The 20,130-nt window shown below is 42.9% G+C and overlaps 1 protein-coding gene and 1 long non-coding RNA gene across 5 annotated transcripts in view; both read right to left on the bottom strand.

Moving 5' to 3' along the window:
- LOC139556310 (exostosin-1-like) overlaps positions 1 to 20,130 on the bottom strand; it is a 311,555-nt gene that overhangs the window by 36,389 nt on the left and 255,036 nt on the right. The window contains exon 4 of the mRNA XM_071370129.1: positions 18,266 to 18,373. Coding sequence (XP_071226230.1) covers positions 18,266 to 18,373 — 108 coding nt within the window. The remainder of the gene's footprint in view (positions 1 to 18,265; positions 18,374 to 20,130) is intronic.
- LOC139556311 (uncharacterized) lies at positions 558 to 9,940 on the bottom strand. Of its 4 annotated transcripts, none has more exons than XR_011671104.1 (3): positions 8,354 to 9,940; positions 7,374 to 7,451; positions 558 to 2,676 (listed from the first exon to the last, which is right to left on the bottom strand). It is a non-coding gene; the product is annotated as an uncharacterized lncRNA (long non-coding RNA). The 4 variants fall into 4 exon arrangements; XR_011671103.1 differs by having other exon boundaries at positions 7,374 to 7,480; positions 8,349 to 9,940; XR_011671102.1 differs by having other exon boundaries at positions 7,378 to 7,480; positions 8,354 to 9,939.

Genomic DNA, 20,130 nt, shown 5'->3' on the forward strand with positions numbered 1-20,130 from the left:
ATGTTTGAAAGAGAAGTAAAAATCCTGTTAAAGTGTTGACCATTTTACTCGCTCAATCTTTCTCACTCACAGAGCTATGGCTAATTTGGGCTCCACATTTCCACCCGTATGCACCTAACAGGTTGGAAAATGCACCTAAGAAAATAAGTGCATGAGCTTGACCAATGTGTTTTTTTCTGAAAGTCAAACATGTCCTTTTTCTGACACAAAAATATACATTTTTTCTCTCCAAAAGTGTTGAGGTCCAAAAGGCACCACAAAGTAGGAATGACCCAGCTATGCTCAGACAGAAAAACATGTACTCTTAATTTTGTAAAGTATTTCTGGTTCACAGAGGAAGAGGCGAAGCTGTGCTATCTACTGAATGACTCAGATAATCTTTGCTATACTGGCTAGGACAGCCGTTAGTATATGTACTATAGTTAGCCATCTATGTTAGACACATTAGCTAGCTAGCTGGCTATGGTGAGAGGCAAGTTAACACATTTTAAGAGATGAGTAGATGGAAATAACCTACTAAAATTCTGATCCAACAAATAAAATACAAATATACAGTGCCTTATTCATACCCCTTGATTTATTCCACATTTTGTTGTGTTACAGCCTGAATTCAAAATTGATTAAACATATTTTTTTTCTCTGGCCCATCTACACAATACCCAATTATAAAAAAGTTAAAACATGTAATTAGGAATCTTGGCACATTTATTGAAAATTAAATACAGAAATATCAAATTTACATAAGTATTCACATCCCTGAGTCAATACGTTAGAATCATATTTAGTAGCTATTACAGCTGTGAGTCTTCTGGGTAAGTCTAAGAGCTTTACTCACCTGGATTGTACAATATTTGCCTATTATTATTTTCCAAATTCTTCAAGCGCTCTCAAATTGGTTGTTGATCATTGCTAGACAACCATTTTCAAGTCTTACCATAGATTTTCAACTGTAACTCGGCCACTCAGGAACATTCACTGTCTTCTTGGTAAGGAACTCCAGTGTCGATTTGGCCTTTAGGTTATTTTTTTAGGTTATTGTCCTGCTGAAAGGTGAATTTATCTCCCATGAATCAATACTGTTAAAGTTGCAAGTCAAATTAAGAGGGTAACTTTGCGCAAGACTTTGCTTGTGTGAGCCACAACGGCTCATAGGAGCAGGAGCGTATCTCTTGTTTCTGTAGTGTGAGGCAGCTTGATGTACTAGTATACCAACTGGATAGAACGCTAGTCAATCGCAGGGCCTTACCCCCAATCTATCTCAATCTATCTTGAGTGCCAAGCAGAGACGCATCAGGTCCCATTTTTACAGTCTGGTATGACTCGGCCAGGGATCGAACTGTCCAACCTTCAAACCTCAGGGAGAACACTAACAAGGGAAACTGAGTTGGTTATGCAAGCCATAGGTATAACTTTATTGCATATTAAGTTGTTGGAAAATGAGAGGCATGATTTTATTAAGGTTTTACCTTACTGTACCCTTGGTGACCTGTGATAGATACATTGTCCAATAGGTACCAGCTATTCTTGTTCTTAGAATCACTGTTGTTCAACAAACAGGTTACTATCACAGTGTTCAGCTACTGTAGGTTTTCTTGATAATGTTTTCCAACATATGATTGGCAGAACCTCATTATAGAGAAAAAACACTTCTGTATTGTATAGAACTTCTTATTCAACATGTGACTACTGGTAAGAAAGTGGCACTGTAATTTTGACTGAACACGTCAAGCAGTTCAGCGACAATGGATGTCTTCCCTCTTCCTCATCAGTACAGTTAGAAATATTAGTAGCATCATTGGTGATGATATTCCTTCTCGGTTCTTGTCAGTTATGGAGACAGGTCATCATTCAAAACTGTCTGTGAAAAAGAAGCACAAATTATGCAAAAGGGTTAGCATGGATGGAGACAAAGATTATCAATGTACAACGTATGAAGTGCACTAGTCACAATTTAATTCACATATCCTGCTGTTTTTAATTGTTCACAACCATATGTTCCGGTTTAGTGCATGTTGTCATAACCAATCATTCATTCACTCAATTTACCCAAGAGTGGTCTTATTGAGTAGTTCAATGAGGTGTTACAGCAAAGGTAGTGATGACAATGTTCACACTGTTGCCCATTAGGCAAGAAATAAGAACATTGAACTAGACTAACCAATTGTACAAATCCATTGAACTTTAGTCCAGGAAGGGAAATATCAAAGTGCAGATCAGGGCATGAAGGCATCTTTCAGCCATTTTGGTGCCCCTCCAGCCCTTGCTTCCTATGGGAGAACATCCTTACCCGTCTGATGATGATGATGATAATAATAATAATAAGAAGAAGAAGGACTTATACAACTCTTAAAATGGTAAAAATGAAGAAAAGAAAAGAAAAAAGAAAGGAGGAGTCAAAACAAAATCAGTCTAAACAAAACCATAAATAAAGAGAGGGGTGGGCTCAAAGAAGGGAAAGAGTGTGATGTATCAGTGTATGGGGAGGGTAGGGTTGGGATTTGGATACGAACCCGGTTTAGGATAAGGGGTGGGGTTGGGTTAGGATACAAACCTGGTTTAGGGTAAGGGGTAGGGAAAGGGTTTGGGTTAGGTGCTGCTGTGATGGTGTGCAGCTTGGTCAGCATCAACTGGAAGACAGGAGGGGGCAGCGTCTGCTGGACGACCTGCTGGGGTTGCCTGTACACAGCAATGACAAGGTTGGAACACAAAAAAAGATTAGTTGAAAGGCACACTGTCAGGTCGGGATCAAATGAGCTAAAAATATATATATATTTTTTTGTAGCCTTCAAATCAGACAACATGAACTCATAAGAATCAGACTGGTTCCAATCCATATCATAGATCATCTGCTCCCTTACAGATGCTCTGGTATGGTCCCTGTAGCATCCCCAGCTGAAAGAATGGTCAATACTCAAACTGATGGTTCATGAAAGTTTCATGCGGTACTATTTCCATAAACACACCGTAAGAGCTCATCATCTTTCCAGCTAGGTGCTAAGTTTGACGTTGTTACGTTTTTTCTTGGGTGCTTGAACAACCTTAACAAAAACGTATTTTCCTTTTCCTCTCTCGTGCCCGTTTCCCATATACCCTTGGCGCGTAAAACAGAGAAGGCAAAAAACCTGCTTTCAAAATAAAAGTCACACTAAACTGTCAAATATACAGGATAGGAGAGAGGATAGAAAGCTCATACAAGAAAATAAAAGTCCAAATATAGAGCAGACATTGTGATCGGACACTCGTTTTAGGGGTTCATATACACTCCCACTAAATCAGGAGTGATTTGGAACAATGTACATGGTATACACAAAGAACGAATGGTTTCTGTACTTTAAATGACCTAAGACCAGAAATAGGGTATCAGAAAGGTATGGAATCATAGCACAAACGACTCAAAAGTAGAAGATATAGGATGTAAAGAGATTTGGGGGGGCATATATCTTAACCAGTCTCCAGCAACAAGACCAGCTTTTGAACTGGGCGTTCGAACACTGACAGCTTGGTGAGACGCTTGCCTGTCTTGTCAAACTTCCGATCACCAACACATATTTTGACTCTCCTTACTAGTCCATCTTTATCAACAGTAGTCTCTGAGACTCTACTCATCCGCCACTCATTTCTAGGCAGATCATCATCTCTCATCATCACTATGTAACTGAACTGCAGGTTTCTCGTCGGGGTCTGCCTGATGGCGATGTTGGCTAGATACTCTTTTCGCCAGCGTCTCCAAAACCGTTCTGCTTGATATTAAACATGCCGTCACATTTTCTGAGCGTACATGTCCTCCCTGATGAATCTGGCAAAAGGAGGTAGAGCTGTGGTAGATTTCATAGTAAGCAGATGATTAGGGGTGAGTGGCTCAAGACTGTTTGGATCATTGAGGTTGTCAACGGTGAGTGGGCGATTGTTTACAATTGCCATTGCGTCGTAGAAGAAGGCTCGTAAAGAATAATCATCTAGTCTACCAGAAGAGAGTGAGAGTGTGGAGCTAAGGATACCTCTCACTGTTCTGATCTGTCGCTCCCAGACGCCACCCATGTGACTTGAATGGGAAGCATTCATGCTGAAATCACACTGTTTCTCAACGAGATAGGCAGTCAGCCTGTCCATGTCAACTTCCTTGAGCGCTCCCACAAAGTTGCTTCCTCGGTCACATTTAATCTGACGAACTGCACCACATATGGTTATGAAGCAGCGCAGACCATTAATGAAGGCATCTGTTGACATGTCATCTAACATTTCAATATGAACAGCATGAGAGCAAAAACAGGTGAAGAGAAGACCATACCTTTTGTGCACTCTTCGTCCTTGCTTAATGAGAAATGGGCCAAAACAATCCATACCGCAGTATGTAAAGGGCGGTGATGATTTCACACACTCTGGAGGGAGATCAGCAATATTTTTGCAAGGAGGCAACTGTAGACAGTATACCTCGACGCGTTGCAGGTTGGTCCTTGAGATTGACATTGAACTTGAAGCAGTCAGACTCAACGTGCCACTGAATCCCTAGTGCTTTTTCTGATGGCAAGTCATCAAATGCAAGGTTACGGTCCTTAATGTCGGATGCACGTTCAGATGGTGGTATGCTTTCTAGGACAGCTCTGTCATTGGATACAAACTCGTGCAGTCGAAGACTACCCACCGCACAAAGTTCTCGAGCCTCACGTGCAAACTGAATAGCATGTTCCGTACCGTCTATGCTTGTGACCCTGTCATCTACATAAAAGTCGCTCATGATGAATTGTGAGCCTAGAGGGTATAGGTCTCTGTTCTCCTTAGCTAGATGCTTCAGCCCATAGTTTGCACATCCAGGAGATGATGCAGCACCAAACATATGAACCTTCATGCGGAACTCTTGAGGTTGTGGAGTAATGTCTCAGGCACATGGAACTGGTGAAACATCTTCTCAATGTCACACATCAACGCAACAGGGTGCTGCCAAATACACATGAGAACACCGTTCAGCTTGTCCATCAAATCAGGCCCTGGAAGCAGATGGTCATTTAAACTGGTTCCCTTGTACTTGGCAGAGCAATCAAATACTATGCGTAGCTTATCTGACTTCTTAGGATGATAGACACCATGATGAGCAATATACCATTTCCTGCCTTCATTTTCATCATCTTCAACTTCTTCCGCGTCACCATTTTCAATGACCTCATCCATGAACTTGACAATGTTCCTTATACCTTTCATCGTTTAACAGTTTCCTTTTAAGATGGCTGAGTCGTACAATGGCGAGTTGTTTATTGTCAGGTAGATTGGGTCTCTCCTTAAAAGGCAAGGGCATTTTATAATGGTCATGACTATTTTTCCTTATACCATCATTCAGCTTGTTCAGGAAGAGGATGTCATCCTCAGACACGGCCTTGCCATCTTTACTGGCGTCCTTGAAATTGGACTCCAGAATGTGAATAGCATCTGCAGGGGTTACTGAGGGGATCTCTTTGACAATGACCCAGTGACACAGACTAGCGACGCTTGGTGTATCGAGGAATGCCGATGAGCGCCCCACAATGCTCCATCCTAAGTCAGGTTGAACAGCGTAGTGGTCATCCTTTCCACCTAAAACCACTTGTTTTGGTGCCATTGCCCTTGAGCAGTTGTTGCCTATCAGAAGGCCAACCTCACAATCCTTCAGTGGTGGGATTTCATCTACTACTGTGGAGAGATGATTCCAGTGCTTGGCCGTTTCACAGGTCGGAATGTGGGTGCGGTTTACAGGTATGCAATCCTTGGTGTAGGTAGGAGGAAGATCGATACGGATGGTGGAGCTGTAACCTCTCACACGAAGCCCTGAGACTCTTTCACTTTTCACAACTGTGACACATCCTATCATAGTAGTTAATTTCAGTTTCACTGGATACATGTCTGCTTGTAAAGCGTTGCTCACTTCCTGGTCAATGAATGTAGTATCACTCTGAGTGTCAAGCAGGGCAGAGAAGTTTTTCAGCACCTGAGTTGTTCTTTGATGACACCCACACTGGTACAATCATGGAAGTGTTAGTAGATTGTCCTTCTCCAGCTACGTTGAGTGACAATGCAGTTGCTGCCTCGTCCATATTATTTTGGGAAGAAATTGGCAGAGGTGTAGGCCTTTTCCGTTTTACATAACTGTCATCGTGGAGACACGTGGGATGCTTTCCTTTGCAGGTGTCCCAGGTGTGGCGATTACGACAGTTCTTTGCACTGTGACCAGGTTTCATGCACCCATAGCAAAGCTTATTTTCTTTCACATATTTCCGTCGCTCATCCAGAGACTTGGTCATGAATTTAGAACAGCCATGGACCTGATGCTTGTTGTCCTGGCAAAACATACATGAAGGCCTTGCACTTCCTTTGGCTGACTTTTGATTCTCACTATCTGTGATTGTTTGAGTGCTGAAAACACTTGTCTTGTTCCTCTTGGTCTCCCTGACATTTCGTTTCTCAGTGGTACATCCGGGTGAACGGAGAGCATAGAAAGAAGTTATCGAATTGCAGGCAATCTCTGCTTCCATCGTCATAAAAGTAGCAAAGTCCTGGAAAATAGAGAATTCTTGACTATTGTTCAAGGTTTGTGTAACTTGTTTTACACAGACTTGTGACTCATTTGTGAGACAATAGATCCGTATATGGAGCGAGCATAGTCGCGATCAAGTAACTCATGGAAACGACATTTTTCCTGTTTGGCATCAAACTCTTCATCAATGCCTGATTTCCTTTCATATGCAATTTTGTTGATATCTGCTGTAACTGCCTCATGTGTCGACACGACGCCTTAACTCAGTTGACGGTGTGATGTGATCTCGAATTTCAAGCACACCCCCATCCACATCGACAGGGCTGCAGTGGAGCAGTTTGAGAGCTTCAAGTTCCTTGGTGTCCAAATCACAAAGAACTTAAAATGATCCACACACGTGCATAGACGTGAAGAAGGAGCGACAGTGCCTCTTCCCCCTTAGGAGGTTGAGAAGGTTTGGCATGGGTCCCTCAAATAGTTCTACAGCTGTACCACAGAGCATCTTGACTGGCTGCATCATTGCTTGGTATGGCAATAGCGCAGCTCTTGATCGCATGGCGCTACAGAGGATGGTGCGGACAGCCCAGTACATCACTGGGACTGGGCTTCCTGTCATCCAGGATCTCTATATCAGGCGGTGTGAGAAGAAGGCCCGGAAAATCGTTAAAGACTCCAACCACCCAATCTACCTTTGATCTACCTTGTTATTTTCCAGTATTACATTGTTATTGCTTACTGCATTGTTAGGGTTAGAGCTTGCAGCATTTCACTGTACTTGTGCATGTGACAATAAAACTTAAAACTACGCTTGCAACCTCTGCCTCTATCCAAGTAGTAGCACTTTATATAAAGGATACTTGCTTGTACACACCTACATGTGCTCATTGCTCAGTGAAGATGCCCTCCAGTGTTGTACGCCACTACTCTCCTGCAGCCATATCTGGAACTCCTAAACAGATAGATGGACACACAGACATGCTATAACAGACAAACAGACGGACAGAGAGAGAGACACACACACAGTGTGAGAGCTGTGCCAAAAAAGAGAAAAAAGTAAACAAAATGTTAAATTCTACATGTGACGTTACACTATAAAGTCTAATTACACTATAAAGTCTAATTACATGCATTCAGATAATTCCCTTGTTTTTTAATAGCAACATACCATTAATCATCCCCTCTAGAGTAACTTTAATGGATCATAGCTTGCTAGCTATCTAAATGTTTCAACGCACCTTCCAAAGAGAAGGGTGCAATTGCGGCCCGCAATTCGGGGAGTTCCTGCATGTGGGAATTCCTGCATCTGCAGGAACAGCTCTTTATACTACTATTGGTAAATATTTTTTGTTAGGACAGGTGGGGGCGGGGGCGCTCCAGTACATTAGGTGGCGTTAATGCACAATAACGTTGGATGCCAGCCGCTGATAAACCCCACAGAAGAAGCGGTAGCTTGCTAGCCGTACACCGGTAAACAGTGTCCTTCACCCCCGCCAGACGGTCACTGTTTTCCCACAGTTCTGTTGACGACGGCGAGGGCAGGTGTTTGGCAGGCAGGAGTGAAGGACGCTGTGTGCTAGCTTAGTCAGCTAGTCCTAAGGAGGACTGCAGTACACGGCAGGTGGGAGACAAGCAAGCTAGGTAGTACACAGTGTCGCTAACTATCAAGCTAGCTAGTACACAGTGTAATCGTGACCGGTAGACAGTGTCCTTCTGGCACTGGAACCAATGCGTGCTCGGGGGGGGGGGGTGGGGCTGCAGTTGCACACTATTGACACCCCGAATTGCGGGCTGCATTTGCACACTATTGCTTCCAAATGTGAAATTACAAGACAAAAAAAACACTTACCGTACCTAAAGGTGTGCCACGATGATGTCTTGTTGTGAAGGTAGCTAGCCAGTCCCAGTGGGCTAGCTAGCTAACGTTAGGCAGGAACGTTAGCCAATAGTGCCTCTTCATAGCCAGCTAGCTACGAGCTATCTATCTAACCTACCAGTAGCTAGCTACATATAATAGCTAATTAGCTGGCTACTAGTAACTCCCCATATCCCCTCCACTGAAATGTATAGTCCCCTCCCACAAACTCCTAGCACACACTGGGTGTTTTCTTCTTCTGTGGGGTTTCGTACTGGCTGGTGTTGCCCGGGCATCCTAAAAACATGTCACATCGATAGAGCTATGACCGAAAGTGACTGTTGCCAGCAAGCACAGGCAACCTCTCTTCCATCTCACGTTATTGAAATCACGCCCACAGTGTTTGATTTATAATCAACACAGGTCGAAAATTATAACTGAAATGAGGAACGAAATTGCAAAATGAAGCACAGCAATTGATCATTTGAATTTTGACAGTATGGAAAAGCATTGTCAATTGCCAATTATTTATATTTTTGTCACAATTCATGGCATCACAACAAGGAAATTAAATGGCAAACATGATAAATGATTTGTCATTTTAAGCATTTACATTTGATTTTTAAATGTGTCACACTTTGCTACTTCTTTTTCAAATAGGCAGACATTATGCATACTCAATCATGAAAATGATAATGCAATATCTTTTCTTGCATTTCATTTTGAATTTTGTCACCGAAAATGCAAAATGGCAAATATGATATTGATTTATAATTTCACCATTTGCATTTCCAATTGAGTTTAGGCTGCTAAATGCTTCCATAGATACTAGCCATATGACCACAACTACACTGAACAAAAATATTAACGCAACATGTAAAGTGTTGGTCCCATGTTTCCTGAGCTGAAATAAAAGACCCCAGAAATATTTCTCAAATGTTGTGCACACATTTCTTTACATCACTGTTAGTGAGCATTTCTCATTTGCCAAGATAATCCATCCACCTGACAGATGTGACATATCAAGAAGCTGATTAAACAGCATGATCATTACACAGGTGCACCTGGGGACAATAATAGGCCACACTAAAAGGTGCAGTTTTGTCACACAACGCCACAGTTTGCTCACATTTTGAGGGAGCATGCAATTAGCATGCTGACTGCAATAATATCCACCAGAGCCGTTGCCAGAGAATTTAATGTTAATTTCTCTACTATAAGCTGCATCCAATGTCGTTTTAGAGAACGCCGCAGCCCGTCTGGTGTTCAACCTTCCCAAGTTCTCTCACGTCACCCCGCTCCTCCGCTCTCTCCACTGGCTTCCAGTTGAAGCTCGCATCCGCTACAAGACCATGGTGCTTGCCTACGGAGCTGTGAGGGGAACGGCACCTCCGTACCTTCAGGCTCTGATCAGGCCCTACACCCAAACAAGGGCACTGCGTTCATCCACCTCTGGCCTACTCGCCTCCCTACCTCTGAGGAAGTACAGCTCCCGCTCAGCCCAGTCAAAACTGTTCGCTGCTCTGGCACCCCAATGGTGGAACAAACTCCCCCACGACGCCAGGTCAGCGGAATCAATCACCACCTTCCGGAGACACCTAAAACCCCACCTCTTTAAGGAATACCTAGGATAGGATAAAGTAATCCTTCTAACCCCCCCCCCCCCCCCCCCCTTAGAGTTAGATGCACTATTGTAAAGTGGTTGTTCCACTGGACATCATAAGGTGAATGCACCAACTTGTAAGTCGCTCTGGATAAGAGCGTCTGCTAAATGACTTAAATGTAAATGTAAATGTAGAGAATTTGTCAGTAAGTCCAACCGGTCTCACAACCGCAGACCACGTGTAACCATGCCAGCCTAGGTCTTCTACATCCGGCTTATTCACCTGCGGGATCGTCTGAGACCAGCCACCCAGTAAACTGATAAAACTGTGGATTTGCACAACCGAGGAATTTCTGCAGAAACTGTCAGAAACTGTCCGAGGGAAGCTCATCTGCATGCTCGCCACCCTCACCAGGGTCTTGACCTGACTGCAGTTCGGCGTAGTAACCGACTTCAGTGGGAAAATGCTCAACTCCGATGGCCACTGGCACGCTGGAGAAGTGTGCTCTTAACAGATGAATCCCGGTTTCAACTGTACCAGGCAGATGGCAGATCCTGGAGTCATGTGGGCAAGCGGCTTGCTGATATCAACATTGTGAACAGAGGGCCCCATGGTGGCGGTGGAGTTATGCTATGGGCAGGCATACGCAACAGATAACAAACACAATGGAAATTTGAATGCACAGATACACTGTAACAAGATCCTGAGGCCCATTGCCGTGCCATTCATCTGCCACCATCACCTCATGTTTCAGCATGATAATGCACAGCCCCATGTCGCAAGGATCTGTACACAATTCCTGCAAGCTGAATATGTCCCAGTTCTGCCATGGCCTGTTTACTCACCAGACATGTCACCCATTGAGCATGTTTGTGATGCTCTTGATCGACGTGTATAACAGCGTTTTCCAGTTTCCGGCAATATATGGTGGTCACACCAGATACTGACTGGTTTTCTGACCCACGGCCATACCTTTTTTTTTTTAAGGTATCTGTGACCAACGGATGCATATCTGTATTCCCAGTCATGTGAAATCTATAGATTAGGGCCTAAGGAATTTATTTAAATTGACTGATTTCCTTATATAAACTGTAACTCAGTGAAACCTTTTAAATTGTTGCGTTTATATTTTTGTTCAGTGTAGATAACTAGCATCGCTAGCAATACCATAATTAAATCACAATGGATTTGTTTTTGAATAAAGCAGCTGCCTGTTAGCTGCCGAGAGTCAGTGGAGTAGATAGCTAGTTATGTTGTGCTACCTGGAAAATGCCGTTAATTGTTTAGCTACCGTTAGCTAGCAAGTGAACTGGCACTGGCAGTATATGATAATGTAGTGAATTACATTATTTCTTCATCATCTTGCTCGATAGCTAGCTTCGTAAAGCATTTAGTGTTGTGTGCACTGTGCTGCACTTACCACCCCATTCGTTTCATTTGAAGTGTGTGTGAATGCCTGGCTCATGTCACTGATGTGAAATTGCTAGCTAGTTAGCGGTGCGCTCTAGTAGCGTTTCAATCGGTGACGTGACTCGTTCTGAGACCTTGAAGGAGTTATTTCCCTTGCTTTGCAAGGACCACAGCTTTTGTCGAGCGATGGGTAACGATGCTTTGTGGGAAGCAGTTGTTTACAGTTCATTCATAAAGTATTCAGACCCGTTGACTTTTTCCACATTTCGTTACGTTAAAACCTTATTTTGAAATGGATTAAATAGCTTTTTCCCCATAATGACGAAGCAAAAACAGAATTTTTGACATTTTTGCAAATCTATAAAAAATGTATAACTGAAATATCACATTTACATAAGTATTAAGACACTTTACTCAGTAATTTGTTGAAGCACCTTTGGCAGCGATTGCAGCCTCAAGTCTTCTTGGGTATGACGCTACAAGCTTGATACACCTGTATTTGGGGAGTTTCTTAATTTTTTTTCTGCAGATCCTCTCAAGCTCTGTCAGGTTGGATGGGGAGTGTTGCTGCACAGCTAATTTCAGGTCTCTCCAGAGATGTTTGATCGGGTTCAAGTCCGGGCTCTGGCTGGGCCACTCAAGGACATTCAAAGATTTGTCCCGAAGCCACACCTGCATTGTCTTGGCTGTGTGCTTAGGGTCGTTGTCCTGTTGGAAGGTGAACCTTCGCCCCAGTCTGAGGTCCTGAGCGCCCTGGAGCAAGGATCTCTCTGTACTTTGCTTCGCTCATCTTTCCCTCAATCAAATCAAATCAAATTGTATTTGTCAAATACGCTGAATACAACAGGTGTAGACTTTACAGTGAAATACTTACAAGCCCTTAACCAACAATGGAGTTTTAAGAAAACGTGTTAAGTATTTACTAAATAAACTGAAGTAAACAATAAATAAATAAAAATACAAATGAAAAACATAAGAAAATCCTGACCAGTCTTCCAGTCCCTGCAGCTGAAAAACATCCCCACAGCAGGATGCTGCCACCACCATACTTCACCGCATGGCATTCAGGCGAAATAGTTAAATCTTGGTTTCATCAGACCAGACAATCTTGTTTCTCATGGTCTGAGTCCTTTAGTTGCCTTTTGGCAAACACCAAGCGGGCTGTCATGTGCCTTTTACTGAGGAGTGGCTTCCATCTGGCCACTCTACTATAAAGGCCTGATTGGTGCTATAGAGATGGTTGTCCTTCTGGAAGGTTCTCCTATCTCCACAGAGGAACTCTGGAGCTCTGTAAGAGTGGCCATCGGGTTCTTGGTCAACTCCCTGACCAAGGCCCTTCTCCCCCAATTGCTCAGTTTGGCTAGGTGCACAGCTCTAGGAAGAGTCTTGGTGGTTCCAAACTTCTTCCATTTAAGAATGATGGAGCCCACTGGGTTCTTGGGGATTTTCAATGCTGCAGAAATGTTTTGGTACCCTTCCTGTCTAGAAGCTCTATGGACAATTCCTTCGACCTCATTGCTTGGTCTTTGCTCTGACATGCACTGTCAACTGTGGGACCTTATATACACAGGCGTGTGCCTTTCCAAATAATATTTACAACAGGTGGACTCCAATCAAGTTGTAGAAACATCTCAAGGATGATCAATTTAAACAGGATGCGGCTGACTTAAATTCCGAGTCCCATAGCAAATGGTCTGAATACTTATGTAAATAAGGTATCTGTTATTTACGCTTCATTATTATGGGTTATTGTGTGTAGATTGATGAGGCTGTAATGTAACAAAATGTGGAAAAAGTCAAGGGGTCTGAATACTTTCCGAATGCACTGTATATGTTCAGCGGGTCCCTGCTTTGAGCCCAGGTTGGGGCAAGGAGAAGGACGGAAGCAAGACTGTTAAGGTAAATTCACACACTAAGCGTAGCGTAGTGTTGCAATGTCATTTTTCGTCAAAAGTCAAATTTTATTAGTCACGTGCGCCGAATATAACAGGTGTAGGCCTTACAGTGAAAAGCTTACTTACGAGCCCCTAACCAACAATGCAGTTTAAAAAAAACTATGAGTAAGAATAAGAATAAAAGTAACAAGTAATTAAAGAGCAGCAGTAAAATAACAATATACACAGGGGGGTACTGGTACAGTGTCAATGTGCGGGGGCACCGGTTAGTTGAGGTAATATGTACATGTAGGTAGAGTTATTAAAATGAATGACTATGCATTGATGATAACAACAGAGAGTAGCAGTGGTGTAAAAAGGAGGGGGGGGGGCAATGCAAATAGTCTGGGTAGCCATTTGATTGGATGTTCAGGAGTCTTATGGCTTGGGGGTAGAAGCTGTTTAGAAGCCTCTTGGACATGGACTTGGCGCTTGCCGTGCGGTAGCAGAGAGTACAGTCTATGTCTACGGTGGCTGGAGTCTTTGACAATTTTTAGGGCCTTCCTCTGACACCCCCTGGTATAGAGGTCCTGGATGGCAGGAAGCTTGGCCTTCCTGGATGGCAGGAAGCTTGATGTACTGGGCCGTACGCACTACCCTCTGTAGTGCCTTACGGTCGGAGGCCGAGCAGTTGCCATACCAGACAGTGATGCAACCAGTTAGGATGCTCTCGATGGTGCACATCTTTTGAGGATCTGAGGACCCATGACAAATCTTTTCAGTCTTGTGAGGGGGAATAGGTTTTGTCGTGCCCTCTTCACGACTGTCTTGGTGTGCTTGGACCATGTTAGTTTGTTGGTGATGTGGACACCAAGGAACTTGAATCTCTCAACCTGCTCCACTACAGCCCCGTCGATGAGAATGGGGTCGTGCTCGGTCCTCTTTTTCCTGTAGTCCACAATCACCTCCTTTGTCTTGATCACGTTGAGGGAGAGGTTGTTGTCCTGGCACCACACGGCCAGGTCTCTGACCTCCTCCCTATAGGCTGTCTCGTCGTTGTCGGTGATCAGGCCTACCACTGTTGTGTCATCGGCAAACTTAATGATGGTGTTGGAGTCATGCCTGGCCATGCAGTCATGAGTGAGGGAGTACAGGGGGGGACTGAGCACGCACCCCTGAGGATCAGCGTGGCGGATGTGTTGTTACCTACCCTTACCACCTAGGGCGGCCCGTCAGGAAGTCCAGGATTCAGTTGCAGAGGGAGGTGTTTAGTCCCAGGGTCCTTAGCTTATTGATGAGCATTGAGGGCACTATGGTGTTGAACACTGAGCTCTAGTCAATGAATAGCATTCTCACATACAGTAGGCGTTTATTTTGTCCAGGTGGGAATGGGCAGTGTGGAGTCCAATAGAGATTGCATCATCTGTGGATCTGTTAGGGCGGTATGCAAATTGGAGTGGGTCTAGGGTTTCTGGGATAATGGTGTTGATGTGAGCCAAGAAGGGCGGCTCCTTGTAATACACTCCGACAATAACCGTTCTTATTACACCTCAGTGCATTTAACATACTTTGTACTACCTGAAAATTGAGACGCGCCGGATCATTCCTTCTGTAGCCGTGGGGGCAGTGTTGTTGCTTCGGTCCTTGATCTGATCTTTAGGCTATATAGGCTATTTATCAAAGTAGCCCATTTTGCATTGATAATCAACTATAATCTCAGCGTCTGTTCAAACAGTAAACAGTAAAAACAAACAAGTATTTTGTTTGGAAGTAATAACTATTGATTCAAGGCTATTGTGAAATGGTAGAACCTAATGTAGCCAACTATATATACTACATGACCAAAAGTATGTGGACCCCTGCACGTCAAACATCTCATTCCAAAATCATGGGCATTAATATGGAGTTAGTCCCCCTTTTGCTGCTATAACAGCCTCCAATCTTCTGGGAAGGCTTTACACCAGATGTTGGAACATTGCTGCGGGGACAAGAGCATTAGTGAGGTCGGGCACTGATGTTGGGTGTTTAGGCCTGGCTCGCAGTCAGTATTCCAATTCATCCTAAAGGTATTCAATGGGGTCGAAGTCAGGGCTCTGTGCAGGCCAGTCAAGTTCTTCCACACCGATCTCGACAAACCATTTCTGTATGGACCTCGCTTCGTGCACGGGGGCATTGTCATCCTGAAACAGGAAAGGGCCTTCTCCAAACTGTTGCCACAAAGTTGGAAGTACAGAATCGTCTAGAATGTCGTTGTATGCTGTAGCATTAAGATATCCCTTTACTGGAACTAAGAGGCCTAGCCCGAACCATGAAAACAGCTCCAGACCATTATTCCTCCTGCTCCAAACTTTACAGTTGGCATGATGCATTCGGGCAGGTAGTGTTCTCCTGGCATCCGCCTAACCCAGATTTGTCCGTCGGACTGCCATATGGTGAAGCCTGAGTCATCACTCCAGAGAACGCGTTTCCACTGCTCCAGAGTCCAATGGTGGTGAGCTTTACACCACTCCAGCCGACGTTTGGAATTGCACATGGTGTGCATCTGCTCGGCCATGGAAACCCATTTCATGAACCTCCTGACGAACAACTCTTGTGCTGACGTTGCTTCCAGAGGCAGTTTGGAACGCGTAGTGAGTGTTGCAATTTTTACGCGCTTCAGCATCTCATCGGTCTCGTTCTGTGAGCTTGTGTGGCCTACCACTTCACGGCTGAGCTGTTGTTGCTCCTAGACCTTTTCACTTCACAATAACAGCATTTACAGTTGACCGGCTGTGTGCTCAATTTTATACACCTGTCAGAAACGGGTGTGGCTGAACTAGCCCAATCCACTAATTTGAAGGGGTGTCCACCTACTTTTGGCCATGTAGTGTCACTAGCCATGTGATTTTTAACTCCATGACCAAAACATGTTTTATTTTTAGCTGATATCGGAATGCATACACAAGCAGCATATCAAACTGGGATAATGTTTTAGGTTACACCGGCAAGTATATTTGCCAGGGCATATTATTTGGTTATTAATCGGATTATTTCACATGGAGATGTGGGAAGCAAAGAAAAAAAGTGCACATTATCAAACGTAACAAAAAAAATCCTTCTTCAAACACAAAGATCCTTAGCTAGAAATAAAATATGTAAATACTTGCTCTAGTAAAAAAAGATGTATTATGCAGCTTTATTGTTTTAGAAAAGGGGATGGATTACACAGGGAAAAGTGCCTTCCTTTTTTCTGTTTACTTGTCACTCCTATTGGCTCCTCCACTTGAAGGTTTGTGTTCTCTGATTGGCTCAAAGTCAACTTGTTGGCTACTGAGGAGCAGGGCGATTCTACAAGTAGAAACGTCATGTTTGTCTGTACCAGGTTGGTACTCAGCAGGTTACATATTTTGTTCTAGCAAGAGATGGAACGGCCTCCTACTGTGCTAAGTACCTATCGGCCCTCAGTTTTCTTGGTGTGTCTGACTTCTAAGTGCTTAATTTAATTAGATGTAACAATTATTTGTGCCTAGTGAACAAATGCTGTCATTATATATTTTTTCTTTCTTCTAGAGACAAAACGTCCTTGAGTGCCTCATATCCTGTCACAGCATATTTTCCACGTCTACACATATCTGACAACAATTAGCATGCTTTTAGGACAGGGACTTTGTAACTAAGGGGTGAAGAGAGTGGGAAAAAACAATAGTTAGCAACTCTGAATGTCTTTCATTCAACAGCGTATAATCACAAATAATTACAGGACTTGTATTAAAACCATTTACAGCTTTTAATAGGCTGCATTTGCATTGTGTGTTGACTCAATTTTGCAATTGAGTGCAAATCAACTGATACACATCTTTGTGTGTATCAGTAGTCTGAGATCAAATAAATGTGTCGGGTTTCAATAGAACCATGGGTCGTTCCCAGATCAACGGCAACAGGCAGCTCCTCTAATAATTGCGCTGATTTCATTAGTGGGGGATGGAACTGAGACAAGAAGGTGAATGACACCGAGTGAAATCCTGTCATATCACGACACACATCATTTCCTCATTTACTTTCATGTTCTGCGTGATATTTTGCATATCGTAAATCAAACGTCTTCCTTTTTGCCACATCAGCTGCTAATAAGTTCAGTAATTAAAGAATATAAATATCATACATCTTGAATTACATCATTAATTGGATAGTTGATTGATACAGGGACCATGCTCTGGGAGACATTAGGGAGACGGCGGGCGGTTGCAGGGATGGGGTGGATTAATATGTGTAGGTATATTGGCATTTCATCACACCCCTCTGCAAACAAGCCCCTCTGAAACTGTGGGTGTGGCTGGCACGATGAGGAATCACTTCCTCTAATTCTGGATACTTGGTATAGTGTGTAAAGTTAAAGGATGGCTAAGTTTATGAAGCTAACAAAAGGTAACTGTAGGAATGCGCAGGTTAGCGTTTCTCATAATGATTCTTCTTCTGGAGGCAGCTTTGCAGAGTTGTCACTAGCTGGAACAGCCACAAAGTCACTTTTTTTTATTTAAACCTAACCACACTGTTAACCCCAAACTTAAATTAAGACCGAAAAAAATTCATGAATTTTTACAATATAGACAATTTTGAGTTTGCAGCTGGCCCATCTAGCGGAAATCGCTCAGTTCTGCTCAAGGACAAGACTCACCCCAATATACGTGAAACTGCAACTAATGCGGAATGATAAGAGAGAGTAGTTTGAGGTAACAGAATATTACAGCAAATAGGAGTGCTGTGATAGGACAATATTGACCCCCCAAAAAAGTTACTGTAGTACGTTTGCAAAATTGTCAATATATTAAAAATTGTCAATATATCAATATATTCCTTTAGAGAGAGCGGTAAAAGTTATCCATCCCAGTGGTCCTTACTAAGGGCTACTTTAGAGCCCAATGTGAGTTGTGAATGCCTTGTGTTCTAGCATAAGGTACAGCTTACGGTAATGTATAACAGCATGAGAGAGAGAGTGAGAGAGAGAGAGAAGTGTCATAGGGAGGAGGTCTCCATCAGTAGTTACCTGCAGTAGGAGCCTCTCGTCCCCGATGACAGCTGCTTTGCTCCAGTCGATGATCTCGGAAAAAGGCAGCTCCCAGCCGTTGCTCAGTAGGACAGGGATACAGGCAGCCTGGGGGAGGAGGACAGTAGCCCAGGGGGAAGCACAGAGAGGGTCAGTGGTAATAGAATATGCACATACACCTCTATTATGGATACCAGTCTCTACCCTTCTACTGGACTGTTAAGAAATAGTCACAGTTATAAGAGCTAGTCCAGATATTTCTTTACAGTAAAGTATCAGATTTTTTGGTGTCATGTCTACAAACAGGTTCATCTGAATGCCCTGTCATACAAAGTAGAAGGTGGAATGTTAGTCACACAATGGTAGGGCGTATTGTATAACGCTATTTAGTTGAACCTATTGGGTCTTATCATTAGTGCAGATAATTAGTTACTAGCATCAAACAAATACTTGGGTAATTAGATACATTTTTAGTTAGTATGTATGCTGGTTTTAATATTCAGAAAGACTCGTGGTTTACCTCAAAGCTGCACCTTTATAATGGAAATTAGAAATTGTTTCACTCCTTAACAGTCGTGTAGTGCAAAACATTTTTTAGGTGAGGGAGCGCTAAATAAAAAATGCAAATGACGTCATAATTTCCTGAATCAAAGTTTGTACCGACAGATGTAGCCTATTGAATATATACATCTATATAATATAATTATATATTTTTTATAAAATATGCATAAAATTCATCCTCTTTTTGCAACGTCAGCCTATACTAGAGGTCGACTGATTAATCGGCTTAGCCGATTAATCGGCATAGCTGATTTCAAGTTTTCATAACAATCGGTAATCGGCCTTTTTGTACACCGATTATGGCCGATTACATTGCATTCCACGAGGAAACTGCATGGCAGGCTGACCACCTGTTACGCAAGTGCAGCGTCAAAAGGACCTTGTGGCTGCAAGGAGCCAAGGTAAGTTGCTAGCTACATTAAACTTATCTTATAAAAAACAATCAATCTTCACATAATCACTAGTTAACTACACATGGTTGATGATATTACAAGGTTAACTAGCTTGTCCTGCGTCGCATATAATCAATGTGGTGCCTGTTAATTTATCATCAAATCACAGCCTACTTCAACTTCGCCAAACGGGTGATGATATAACAAAAGTGCATTCGCGAAAAAAGCACAATCGTTGCACAAATGTACCTAACCATAAACATCAATGCCTTTCTTAAACTCAATACACAGAAGTATTTCTTTTTAAAACTGCATATTTAGTTAAAAGAAATTCATGTTAGCAGGCAATATTAACTAGGGAAATTGTGTCACTTCTCTTGCGTTCAGTGCAAGCAGAGTCAGGGTATATGCAACAGTTTGGGCCGCCTGAATTGTTCTTCCTAACAAAGACCGTAATTCATTTGCCAGAATTTTACATAATTATGACATAACATTGAAGGTTGTGCAATCTAACAGCAATATTTAGACTTAAAGTTGCCACCCGTTCGATAAAATACGGAACGGTTCCGTATTTCACTGAAAGAATAAACGTTTTATTTTCGAAATGATAGTTTCCGGATTTGACCATATTAATGTCCAAAGGGTCGTATTTCGGTGTTTATTATATTATAATTAAGTCTATGATTTGATATTTGATAGAGCAGTCTGATTGAGCGGTGATAGGCAGCAGCAGGCTCATAAGCATTCATTCAAACAGCACTTTACTGCGTTTGCCAGCAGCTCTTAGCAATGCTTGAAGCCCAGCGCTGTTTATGACTTCAAGCCTATCAACTCCTGAGATTAGGCTGGCAATACTAAAGTGCCTATAAGAACATCCAATAGTCAAAGGTATATGAAATACAAATAGTATAG

Source organism: Salvelinus alpinus, chromosome 27, assembly GCF_045679555.1.
Source record: "Salvelinus alpinus chromosome 27, SLU_Salpinus.1, whole genome shotgun sequence".
Lineage (NCBI taxonomy): Eukaryota > Metazoa > Chordata > Actinopteri > Salmoniformes > Salmonidae > Salvelinus > Salvelinus alpinus.